The following is a 13,674-nucleotide window of genomic DNA, read 5'->3' as shown; positions in this document are numbered from 1 at the left end:
ACAGTAAAGATTTTGTATAAATTCTGCAGTATATACAGTCCGTAAATACATGTTTTTCAAATTCAATGTACATTATCAACATTCTTCTAAATGACAACAATGAAAAACTAACTTTAATAATGTAATGCTCTTTTGTGAAATATTACACGTAGGAGTTACTTTTTGTCTACCTCTGCAGAACTCATTAACTTATTATGTAATATCTTCCTCAATATTCCCTAATGGGGTAAAGTTGTGTATGAAATTTGCCAGTAACAGAGCCAGAACGTTTCCTGTTACTGTTAGAAATTTGTCAGTCTCTTAAAAAAATTAAGAAAGAAGTGAACACTGTTTAAGGGCTACATCCACCTTTGCTGCTAACCTTTTCTGTGGCTTTTTTTTCTTCTTAAAATAACAATTTATTTGGGTCCTTTGCAGGTCACAAACATTACAAATGCTAACACCTCAAGCCATGATACTCCACTATCATGCAGCATACACTGCCAAGGCAAATAGGATGAAAATCCTACATCATATCATAGTAAAAATAGCCTGTCCTCGTTCCCGTTCATGGCTCAATATGTTCAAAGACAGACAGGTTTAACAAGTACTAATAGGTCACCCATCTTCAGTTTAGATCCAGGTCTCACCCTTTAAAACGTGTAAATTTAGTTTGGCAATCAGAGCTTTCATGAAGATGTCCCTTCCCTACTCTGGACTGAAATAAACATCACTCCTTACTCTAGGCTGAAAGAAACAAAAAGGCACTTGACAGGTTGACTGAGAAGTGATTAAATACTTGGAAAAGAAACATGACCCGACTTCGCTCTCACCCCCTTAATTCACTCTACTTCGACCCATTTCGAGGCAATCTATATTATATAATGTGCATCACAGCAAGTAGTCAAAATAGATATTTTTAGAAATCAGATGAAACCGGATTTTCTCAACCGTCTAAAATGGAAATGTTGGTGATGTACTACAACAGTTGAGAATCCAATTTAGAGTGATTGAAAAAACGAGAAAAACAGAACGGGCAGCAAGCTACTGAGCGTTCTGGGGAACATTCGACCAATGTTGAAAGCAAAAAAGTAGATCTGCTTCCCTGCAATTCGTTTTGCATATATGCCTACCCTAGAACACATGTTCAAAATATTAAATTTCTGATTGAAAACAAGATTACAATATTTTCGAAATAAAAACTAGAAAGTCTTTAACAAATATATGTATATAAATAAAAACACCATATGTGTCCTCTGTCGAACAGTCCTAGTATTGCGAGGCACCTCTGAATTCTATTTGGCGGCCAGCATACTGCCCAACATACAGACACATGCTTTGGAAAGGAGTGTATTCATTTGGCACTACTAAGAGAGACATAGCTTAGTGTCCATGTTTACAGTGTAAAGTTGTCTTGAGGCAATATTCAGTAACAGGTTCTTCGACCATTCACAAACACCATATACCGTGTGCAAGCTGAGCCCTGAAAGAACATACACTATTTCATGGAGTTTTGCACAACTACAACAATTACAAACCTTAAGTACAACAGTATAATGAGCATATTTATTGAAAATAATTGGTACTATGTGAAATTTCATATTTACAGCACACAGAATTGGGTGCACTACAAATGAAACATAAGATTTAAATAAGATAATTGTGTGGAACGATTTTTAGCCAAAGACTGCATGATTCAAATGCATTGTATACATTTTCACATTTTTAGTACTATACAAGAAGACTATTGCGAGTGTACACAATTACAGAATGGAGATGTTTGCAAGTATCTGATTTAGCATTTACACAGAGAATAATGATGATCTGTAGTCTTAAGTCTATATCCCTCAACACCATGCAATTAGAAAATAGATTTATAGATTTTACTATATATATCTCAACAAAAATCACTGTAGTCAAAAAAGTTAGTTATATTATGATGTACTTTTCAATTTATATACTAATCTTAATTTAAAAAGCTGAAGTCAAAAAGGCGCCAAAGGTCTGAAGGGCGACATCTGATATAGTCATGATCCAACAGGACCAAAATAAGTAGCATTACCTGTATGATATCCAACATCTACTGTGACAGAACAAAAACAGGAATGACAAAGTTTATCCATTTCCAAACCATTCAGAACATCTAGTTCAGAGTTCGGTGTAATATTTCTATCAAAGACAAAAAGTTCAAAGATTTTGTACCATAGCCCTTTTCCTGCATAAAATATAAAGTCTATCGAAAAACGAGGTGGGACATCTGGGTAGATTTGTAATTTAACTGATTGTTGGGAGTAAATTTATGGTGTTCACTTTTTCTGCAACAGTAGTCACGATAGTAAAAACTAACACATTCATCGCAAGAGACTTTTGAACAGATCATGCATGTATTTGAAGCGCCAGGTCTGTTACAAAAGCTACAACGTACTGAGCTTCCTGGCTTCAGTTTTGTGCTGTTCTGCGAAGCCTTTTCTTGAGTTGAAGTTTGTGAGCAATATAAGGGTTTTTCACGTAATGCAGAAGCAGGGGAAACTGTATCGTTTTGAAGAGGTGCCTTCACCGAGAATCCACTCTGTTTTACAATGGGATGATCTGGTCTATAAATAATCATATTGTCGCAATTTTGGCAAGCTGTGGTGCTGCAAGATGCACCACAATTTTGGCACTGTGCAGAAGTGGTCTCTTTGGCTAAATGTGTACGCTTCGGATAGTTTTGTGTGGTATCATTTTTTATCAGCCAGACGTCTGGTTTTACAGATTCGGGTTTTTTCAAAGTTACCACACTTCGAGAGTCTGGATCAGTATATAAATCCAGATCCTCTTGCGCAGAGTAGTAAGAACTATAAGTGGTGGCATTTGTTCGCAACACTCCATTCGGATTAGGCGATATGTGCAAAAAATCATCGGAACACCCATGTGGAGAGCTTGACATTGTAAGAAGAGAAGGTGAGGGACGAATTATTTCATCTTTTATGTCATCTAAGGTTGTAACAATTGGCTCTTTGCGAAGACTTAAGGATGTCATAAGGGGAGGTTTGTTTCTTCTTTCCAAGTAGCTGTCGTACGTATCAACCGATTTTGATGGCTTGGTCACTTTTGGTTTGATGTAGTCTTTGGATGCCCTTTCACTAGCAGACTTCTGAAGTATCATTCTTGCCATTGATGTGTTTAAAGTTCCTTCTGCTCTTCGTTTCATTTCATCACTGCATCCTCGAACATCTTCATTGCTCTTTTTTCGCTCGGTAATAACATCAGTCTCTGAATATCCTTTATCTTTGACTTGTGCATGAATTTCAAGTAACAGCTCACATTCCACCCTTGCCAAAAAAAGTTCAAAAGAAATCCTTTTCACTTGGGTTGTGTCCACCTGGTCCTTCAGCTTGTATCCAATTCCCAGTTCGTGGTCGTATCCCATATAACTTAAGATCTGTTTTATGTGCTCTTCAGGTAATTTGGACTTTACAGTATAAACAAATGGTCCAGTATATGTCTGAAATAGAAGAAAAACATCACAAAAACTATTAAGATAAGCAAGGTTTTCAGCAAAATATTCAAAACAGTTCAACTGTTTACACAATTTGCAATATATAACAGTAACTGTTCCCATTACACAAGCTTGACCCTTTCTATCCTTAACATCTTCTCCAATAACTGACCCTTCCTTTAAATTCGCAGACTTTTTTTGTTGAATGGAAGAAGACTGAAATGTATAAATCTTTATTTTCTTCAGATAACCACAGATATAAAACCAAAGTTGAACTACAACGTGAAAAATACTTCTGTTAATCCTTCCAATTTGACCTGCGCAAAAAATGTAGTCCAAAATCCACTTCATGTTCAGCTAGCATTACTCAAACACTAGTTTTCTTTTAGAATAGGTTCAATTTAACCCCTTTTTCTCGTCATAAAATGAAACTTTCTGCAAATAGTAAATGCTTTACACAAGTTTTTTTGAACGTCTCAAAGTTTATTCCTTTCGGTTACAGGTTTGTGATAACATTGTGGCTATATGCTCAATTACCACTTGATGAAGTTTCCAATTTTCTAGGAGGATCCTCTAACATCTGGAAATGTTACCATGGCAGGAAAGTCTGTGGATCTCCCTATTGCTACTGTCTCATAAATAACTTCGAATTGAAAATCATACTCATAGGCTCGATAGAACTCATTCATCTCCTGTCCAATCTATGCATATGAGGGACTTTTTGTGGTGGCCTTGGAGAACAGGATATTTGAATATATATACATATACACACACACACACACACACACACACACACACACACTTTCAAGTAAATTGGGAAGATGAAGATTATGCATAAATAAAAACTGTTTGTATGCATCTGTGTGTATGGTTACTGGTTGATTGATAAATCTCCATAAATGGTTCTTTTCTAAGGGACCCCCCTTCTTTTCTCTTCTTCTACATAAAACCCATAAAAATGCTTTGCAACTTTATATTGATAATCCAAGTATAATATTCAATTTTGCTATTGTTATCTGTGCTACTTCTTATTGGAACCTACGCTGTAACTGACTACCTTGTAATGATTTTACCTTCTATGGTCCTTGAAAAAAGCATTTTTTAAATCAAAACTAACTGCAAAGCGGAAGCACTTTTCATGAGTATGTACACTGAGCAAATAGGACTTGAACTGAAGTTTGCACTTGGGAAGTTACAATCATTACAAACATAGTTTGCAGGTTCAATATCATATCAGCCAAAGCTTGGAAGCAAAAGGCACACCGGATTCTTTGACAGGTGTTTAAAGAGAAGCATAGGTTGTCGGCTAAAAAGCAAGAACTGACCGAATGCATTAGGTACACTACTAAGTAGCTATGGGCTCAGAGGGCAGACTACTGATTTGTTCACAGCTCAGCAGCTCCGTTTCACAGAATCCTGGGCTGTTTTGTTACTATAAGAAGAGGCCACTGTTTTTAGTAATTTAGGAAAAGGTTATTTAGCATACAATTTGACTAACAACTAATAAGTTCAGTCACTTGTGTGTTTTTGTCCCTCCAGATGTCTTCTCTCAACAGCAATTACTTGAATGATCAAGATGTGATCTGCTCATGAGGCTTTACTGACAATTAAAAAAGCCAATTCAGTTGAAGTGGCTAAGTCATCTTTCTGGTGGATCCACAGAAATGTTCCAAGCCACCTAGGTCTGAGAAAGAACAAGTGCAAGTTTACGGAAGCCAGTCATCACCAACCCACTGGATTACACGGCCTTGAAAATCACAAGAATTAAATTCCAGTGTAGTTTTAGTTATGTGAAAGGAAGAAAAGATAGAGACGCGAAGAGAGGAGAGGAGGAATACTGGGAAAAAAGGAGAAACAGGAGAGCAGGACAAGGAGGATGAAAGAAAATGGTATAATGGAAGAAGAGAATAAAATGTGAAGCAAAAGAGGAGTTAGAATAATGTTACAGAAAGAGGAGGAGCAAGAGATGGAACTGTATATAATGAACCTTGCTGGAAATGTGACCTTTATGCGGGGTCACCCCAGAATTGTTTTTGCCTTTTTGATTAACCTAATGTTTGCTGGCAATAGAAATCTGTGCACTTTACTCGTGCTTACGAGAGGTAAAGTGTTTGTGCATGATGAAATTGGTATACCATGGATTGGCATATTTAACTTACCTATATGTCACTGGTATATGGTGCCAAAGTGTGATCCAGGCCAGTAAATTAAAAAAAAAAAAAAAAAAATCACCAGTGGACTGCAGGATTCCTTGTGCCATCCACTACAGTGACAAAATACAGCTTGTCACCAGGCCTACCAGTTACCTGGTTGTGCAGGTTTTAACAGCAAATTCATCCTGTCAAAATAATCCCCTTTTGAAAGGCATAACCCTTCCTTTTAAATATTTATGTCACCCATTAGTGGGCTGTAGGGCAGGATGGAGGGGTTGATAAACCTAGTTAATTAAAATTAGTAATTAAAAACAGGACATGAAAACGTTTATTAAATAGATCATTACAATTAAAATGCCCTCAAAGCTATTTTTAATTTTAGCGGGCTTTGCTGTTCCATAGGAGAAGTGGCTTTTCAGATTACTTTTGGGGCGCACTTCAAAGAAAAGAAACCATGGCAAAGCAATGTGTCAGCTTTGTCCTACTAGACTTCTCTGCGGGCACTGTCGCATCCGCGGTCCGACACCCCTATTACACGTTAGACACTAGGACCCTCAATGGACAGCCGCAACCGCCAGGGATCAGAGATTCCTGGAGGTGTTGCAGCAGTCTTGAGGCCGCAATATGCTTGGCGGGCCGCTGCAGCCCCGCCAAGCATATTACGAGTTTCCTCTGCCACGATTTTCACGGCAGTGAGCCCGCACTGAAAACTGTGGTAGAGAGGAAACAAAGGGGGCCTTACAGGGCCCCATGTGAACTCAGGGCCATGGTGTGCATGTGGAGGAGGCACATGTTGAGTCCTCTTGTATGCAGGCACCCCCTTTCCTGCAAGTCATGGACTTTATAGTACATGCCGTTCAGAAACGGGATTTGGCGTTCCCATTGCGGTGCTTTTTAATAGCATTACCGTGGGAACACAAAAAGATTGTCCGCCAGACCACGCGATTACTCGTAATATGGCTGGCAGCCGGTGGTCTAGTTTGGCAGTTCTGAAACAGGGCGATGGCATGCCGGACGGCTCCATGACTGCCAAACTCGTAATCAGGCCCCAAGTTTTAAGGTTTAATAGGATGCATTAAACTGGACTGTGGTGTTAGATGTGGGATAACACTAGGATTACCACTGTACACTCCCCACAGACACCCCTAGCCCTCAGAGTCCAAGTTTAGTGTGGTCGAAGACTTCGACCATCTTGAAAAATGGCCAAAGAGGGTAGGGTTAGCCCAGGAAAATTTACTCATTGTTTAGAGCATCCTCAGGAGTCATTTCCACTAACTAGCTTGTGCCAGGCATAAATGTGGCATTTCCAGGCACCCATTTTAGTACACTCTGGACCGTAGGAAGATCAAAAGATGACTGAACCTGGTGTCTGAGACCTAAGAAGAGCCTAGGACTGTACCTGCTCTCTCTCCTGTACCCAGGACAAAGTGTGGCTCCAAGGGTCATAATGCTGACCAGTTAAAAGATACAGGACCCAGCAAGTTACAAGAGGCCTTTTCCTGCAACTGCCCAGTGGCAGCTGGACCCCAACTAGACCCTCTTGTTTCCCCCTACGCGTCTCCCTTGGGTCCTGACACACTTTAGCTCCTGTGGTGCATTGTGGCTTAATGGACTAAAAAGTCAGCAGGTAACTCTGACCAGGACAGTTCTGGTTAGTGAATCCAACCCACGATCCACTGTGATCAGTGTCAAACTGAACCATTGACCATCATTGGCAGCATGTGCTTCTTGGCGCCATTTCTACTTAGAACTATAGAAATTCACATCTCCAGTTCCCCTTATAGATCTGCCATTTGGTTTATTACATTTAACATCATTTATCTAAATCATTTTGGGATTTTTAATATTTTGCATTGCAGCAGCATTACTGTTTTAATACTGCATAAATGCTTTTGCCAATTAAATCCAAGTAAACCCTGACTACTTTATGCCGCAACGACCAGGGGGTTGAGCTCAGGTTAATTTAGTGACCGACAACGATTGTGATTATTACTGGAGATGGGTACTTACCCCCTTCAAGTAATAACCAGTGTTCCCTCGAAGGCGCGTGCCTGCACCCCCACGCACCTCCGTGCCCCAGAGAGTGCACTGCTGTGTGTGTGGCACACACACATCCCCAAGAGCATTCACGCCGCCGCTGCAGCGCGAAAAACGGGCATTTCGAACTTGCATTTAGCAAGTGCTTTCTCTTGCTAAATTTCTTGTGTTCTCTAGAGTGCGGCTGTGGGGCTCATTGTTTGCTTTTGTTTAAATATTTGTGTTAATTGCAGAGCGCGTCACAAGCTGCGATTAAAATTAAAGCTTTAAACAAAAGCACACAATCTGCCCGCAGCCACACTCTAGAAAACAAACGAAATGCAGCACCAAACAAGAACAACTTAAAAGCACACGCTGTGTTTGTAGACTTGCTGCATTTCTTCTCCTAACAGAGCTGGGCTGCGGGGTGATAGTGTGCCTTTTTTAAGTTTTTATGTTAATTGCAGTCCATGAAGGGCGCTGCCATTAACATGAAAATATTAACAAAGGCGCACAATCGCCCCGCAGCTGCGCTCTATTAAGAGAAGAAATGCAGCAAGCCTACAAACGCAGCATTAGCTTCCAGGTCACAAGCTACAGCAGTGACAATTTTAGGAGGAGTGTTGAATTCCAATGCCATGGAGGTGGTTGCTTTTGGGGCGCACCCACTGTGGCCCTGGGAGGAGTTAACGAAATGCCATTCATTTAATTGGTGGGGGAGCACGGGCCGAAGGGCACAATGAGGTAGTGGGAGGCAACAGATTAATGCGCATCAGGAGAGGAGCCGGCTGAAGGAGGGGTGCCTCGCTTCTGATAAATTTGTAGTACACAGACGTGTTTAGTGGGGCATGGTTTCACTCTGAAAGCGTTATGAAGCATATGAGCCGTCGATTCAGAGAATGTCTCATCTCGTTTCTTGCAGGGGGGACCCAAGAGAAGGAAGGAACTAGCTGCAGGCAATAATAAATGTTGGCATTCACTGATCATTTGGAGGCCCTGTGACTGGTTTAATCTGCCTTTAATCACACCAGGTCAGCAGCATCACGCTATTTCAAACTATTGTTTTTTAGGTGGGGGGAAATCATGCACGAAATACCAGGTTAGAATTTGAAAAGGTGTCTTCAAAATTCAAAAAAACACACAGAAGCGTTTCACTTTAATACATCACATTTTGTAAACTGCATTTATTAAAAGTGAGAGTTTTAAACATAAACTGAGTAAAGTTCCTGCGCCCGACTCCTGCCCTGATGACAATGGCACCAGTGCTTAACATATGCTGTTTGCCAGTGGTGGCCCCACCTGCACTTGTGCGATTTTGGGGCCCGGGCAGATAGTTTTTAGGGGCCCCTGTTCAGAACAGTTTTAAATTTGAGGTCCAGTTTCAGCTTTTTCATGCCCTCTTAGGCCAGGTCACTGACAGTGCACAGGCACACTCGTCCAATTCTAAAGTGGTTACATCTAATGTTCATGGATAGTGGCGAGTGTTTTCAATATTGTAGCACAGCAGCAGCTCACTTACATTACTGCAAATCTTTGTGACACCTGCCCACTTCTCATATATCAAGTCCTATTTTGATCTAAATGAAACTTTATTTATGGATGTTGCATGAAACAAACATTTAGCTGCAAAATATTTGTAATAGACTTTCATGCACCACTCACATCAAAACTAAATCAAAGAAAAACAGTATTTAAAACAATCTGTCGATGAATTATTCAAGGACGTCAGGGCAAGCCTTGCAGAACAGAGCTGGCTCTCTCAGGGGGCCAGAGCCCACTTTGCCCATGCCTTAAAACGTCTCTGTCCAGGTGACATAAGCTTCAAAGAGGAAGTACAAACCATTTGTCTCTGAGCCATGCAGCTTCTGTCATCAGCACTTCTCCCTTTTTAGGTCTCGGCAAGCGTGGCTGCGCACATGCGCAGCTCGCTCGGCGAGATTTAATGTTTTTGAGTAGCTTCAGTAAAAGGTTTTAAGCCCCGCCCCTCTTTTCCATTGGCTGACGTCACCGTTTATGCTAAATGGTGGCCAGCCATTGGAAAAGAGCTTTCCATGTTGCCTCCCTTTGGCTTTTTCAGACGGCCCACTTGGACAGGCTCGCCTGCTTTCCACCCGTCGCACATGTTTTCCTATCTTAGTCTACTGTTCACGCTGTCTGCACGTGCTAGTTGGCTCTCTTATTGGTTGGCAACCACCAAATAAGCTTTGTGATTGGTGGACCTTGTCAACCTATTAGAGATCGTACTGGCGCGTGCAGGCAGCGTGATCAAGACAGGCTGTTTTGCGGAGGAAGGAGCCCTTCCACGACAAGGTTTTGTATTTTTTTTAAATTATTTAATTTTTTTGTTGTTGCTTTGGTGTATTTTACTTTTGTTTTAGCTGTCCTCGAGCCGTGCTACTGCTCAGCTGATTGCTGCCTTTTCTTTCTTCAGCGCGCTCAAAGTCTGCTGCTTTCATGCTCTGTTGCTTCCCCCTCCTGGTTCACATTGGAAGCCCTCGCCCCCCTTCCTAGCATAAAAGCAGCGTTTCTCTCCCCCCAACCTTTCTGTGTGTATCTTGTCTGCGCTCACTACGGGCTTGGGATCAGCTAATTGCTGCCTTTTCAGCACGCAGGTTAGAGTAGAACTAAAAATCGCATGGGAATCAAAACCCAATCTATCAATTCACTTATGGACACTGTTTACCAATATCTACCCATCAATTATTGTTACCACGGCACTGAAAAGTGCGCAAGCGCGCCCAAGTATTCAGACCTGTGACATAACACGCGGGGGGGGGGGGAAATGTCCATATCCCAAAAGTCAGTTGCTTCCAATACATTGCAATATCCGGTGGAACAGGGGATTACCGATACTAGGGCCATGTGTAAGGCTACTTCGGAGAGCGCGCTGCCATTTACACGTCTGAGGCATCCACAAAGGCTCACTGAATAAAAAATAAAAAAAGAAGTCAACAGCAGCAGAATAAGCCGAGCTGCACCTAGAGACATGTTCTTCAGCCCCTCCACACCGCACTTAACACTAATACGGTGTTTAGGACGAGGCTAAACATCCAAGGGCCCGCTGCCAAGGTCAACTGCGCGAGGACGATAATTGTGAGATGCCTGACAGCAACTTACCACCCACAGCAGGCAGAAGGGTGGGGGTGTGGGGCGGCAGTAACAGTCCTGTCAAAACGCCCCACCGGTGCTACTGGCGAACATGAGAGCGGAGCAGTACAAGAGGGGTTCTGTTACACGTGTTCGAGACATGGAAACAGGCGACAATTAACGCACCCACAATGTGTAATACTGGGCAGTCAGTACCGGTAACTACACATGCGCAAGTCACGGGAGGCAACATAACACGACTGCTCCTGAGGGCAAAATGCAAGGGATGCTTTATCCATCAACTCCATACCTAGACCTCCCCCACACACACACAGCTTCTGCCTTTGTGAAGGGGTCCCAGAGATCACTTGAGGCAATTGGGTAGGTGCAAAGAATCTGTACCTCTGAGTACCAGCATTTTTCAGTGGAAAACAGGTGTCTCGGAGTAGTGAGTTGCTGCTCTTTCCTACTGCGACTTCACAACTGCTGCCACCTTGGCCGACATGCTAAGTCTCTAGCTGTACTCCTTTGCTGGTCAGTGTTTTATTTTTGAAGGAAGGTTAACACATACAGCTGTTTTCCGGACTCCCCCCGACTTGAGACGGTGCGCGTCCGGGTTGAGAAGTAAAGATAAAACTCCACGCCATTAGCCCAATATGCGCTGAGATTTTGCACCACAGACCGTCTATCTATAGATCTGCAGTATTCTGGCAGCCCCTCTCAGGTCGACAGTCTGAAGGCCGAATTTGGCATCGATGTGGGTTAGACCTCTGCATCCCGGGATCTCGAGTCCCAGAATGCCAAGAAAAATCCTATACTGGAGCAGCGAGTCAAACGCGGACTTTGGAAACCCTGATAGCAGCTGTAAAGATAATGGGTCTAGATTTAATGTTACCTTTTTGTTGTGGGGGTAAAAGTCCCAGCATGCTTGAATGCTGACTGAAAATACAATAGCGCCGGCAGAAGCACCCTCACGAAGTGGAATCTTTTGATGGCAATATGCGCGAGTTCATGTTACTTACCAAAGGCGGGGCCAAAGATTTGCATGCTTCTGTAGACCGCCCACCCTCCCCCACCCGATGTGTCCACAGAAGGCACCAGTCTGATCTAAGACCTGCAATGCAGTCTAGACTTTAACACATAGCAGTTGTGCAAGGTTGTGATGTGTCCCGCTAGTGTAACAAAAGCAGACCCCCACGATCACACCAGTCCCCACTAGCCACAGCTCCCACTACAACATTCAGGTTTCCTCCCATTTCTCTAGCTCGCTCCTCAAACAAAAAACCCAGGCACAACTAAAGCATGCAACTGTTCGAACAGTAAAGTACATGCAACATCGGGACAAAAAAAATCCCACAAAACCAAAAAAAAACCAAAAAAAAAAAAAACGATTTGCTGTACTAATGTACCGAACGCCAATCGCAGGTGTGTGATAACATCCATGAGGAGAAGTACTCTGAAAACTCTGAGGGCGGATAAGAGGTTTGTATTCCATTTAAGCATATATAGTAGTTGCGCATAAACTAGAAGCTTTTTGAGTTGGAGGAGCAAGGCAAAATGTAGATATCGCATACTATGCCTGTGTTCACGGCACTGTGCCCCTCAGCCAAAACCCTTTCAAACGCTAACTTACTAACAGCAGCTGACAAGGAAGGGTCACACATTAGGTAGGAAACAATACGTATCTGACTGTAAACAAGCTAGCAGCTAGGTGGCGCCAGAACGCAATCTATGTCCCACAAACTACTATACTAGTCAATCAGATACAGCAGCGAGTAGAACAAGCATTAGAACTGCAATAGGTCTCGCCTTTCATTAAGTAAAAGCCATTTGCTTTGCTATACATTAGCAAAGCAAATGGCTTTATCTTAATCAAAGGCGAGACCTATTGCATTTTCAATGCTTGTTCAACAAGAACAGTTCAAGCATGAATGGCAAAATATCCTAGTTTGCAAATGTTTTCTATATAATTCTGGTTCTGCAATATTTACCGCATAATGCATCATCTGCTGCATAATTTGACGATTTTAACAAAAAAATTGTTTGTAGCTCAAACGGATGAAATGTTACTAAAAAATGTGACTAGTGTTTCTGCGAAGTGGATTGCCGTTTGCAAAGGTTGTCAATGCTGGATTTGTATTTTACACTGGTGCTAATAAGGCAACATTTTTCCAGGGACAGTTACCATCTATAAAAATAATAAAGTATCAGAAAATATACTGCATTACGCTGCAGCCTTTTTTGCTGCATAATTTAGTCAACATTGCGGTATGATTTTTTCCCTCCATTGCTGCATAATTCCAGTGGCCCCAAAGCAGGCAGCACATGTTAAAACTGCTTGTGCATGAAGCGTTTGGTGTTCTTGCAAATCCTGCATTGCCGACCCATGGCGAGTTACAGCTACTACTGCTGAAATAAGGCCAACGGAGGGACCAATGGGTGAGGCGGCCTGGCCTCAAGGGCAGGGCCGGCATTAGCGCTGGTGGAGCCATGTGCGACAATGTCTGTAGGTGCACCCCCAATGACTCCTTCCGCCACTGATTCCCTCACTACCACCCTTTGACAGTGCCCCTCAAGTCTCCATAACAATACTATCGCTCAGATGAATTTAACTTGATTTACAGCACCACTGATACCAGTGTAGGGTGTCAGAGCACTATACATCACCCTTAGAACACAGAGACAATTAATCATTTGTGTGTAAATCTCCGTACAGGAAATGTTACATAAGACAAAGGACTACAAGGTGTAGGAGTCACATGACATCCATACGAGTAGGCAGTATAGTTTAATAGTGATTGGTCTGGAGGAACACACTGAATTTAGAACGTAATACCATGATTGGGGGGTTTTCTTTAATAACCAGAATTGATTTCTATTCAAATGAACCCTTTTTGCAACATTAGGATAATCAGACTGGGGGAAAAACATGCAGCTCTTAGATGACAGTTAATAGCA

The 13,674-nt window shown here is 42.1% G+C and overlaps 1 protein-coding gene across 9 annotated transcripts in view; it reads right to left on the bottom strand.

Annotated features, from left to right (window-relative positions):
- Positions 1-1,525: 1,525 nt before the first annotated feature.
- The window catches only part of SPATA2 (spermatogenesis associated 2), a 100,065-nt gene continuing 87,916 nt past the window's right edge, over positions 1,526-13,674 (bottom strand). For all 9 annotated transcript variants that reach the window (XM_085619157.1, XM_085619161.1, XM_085619158.1 and 6 more), the window contains one exon: positions 1,526-3,466. In XM_085619157.1, coding sequence (XP_085475283.1) covers positions 2,213-3,466 — 1,254 coding nt within the window. In that variant the 3' untranslated portion in view covers positions 1,526-2,212. The remainder of the gene's footprint in view (positions 3,467-13,674) is intronic.

This window comes from Triturus cristatus, chromosome 7 (genome assembly GCF_964204655.1).
Source record: "Triturus cristatus chromosome 7, aTriCri1.1, whole genome shotgun sequence".
Classification (NCBI taxonomy): Eukaryota; Metazoa; Chordata; class Amphibia; order Caudata; family Salamandridae; genus Triturus; species Triturus cristatus.
The sequence above is the reverse complement of the archived record's forward strand: the minus strand, read 5'-3'. Positions and strand labels throughout refer to the sequence as shown.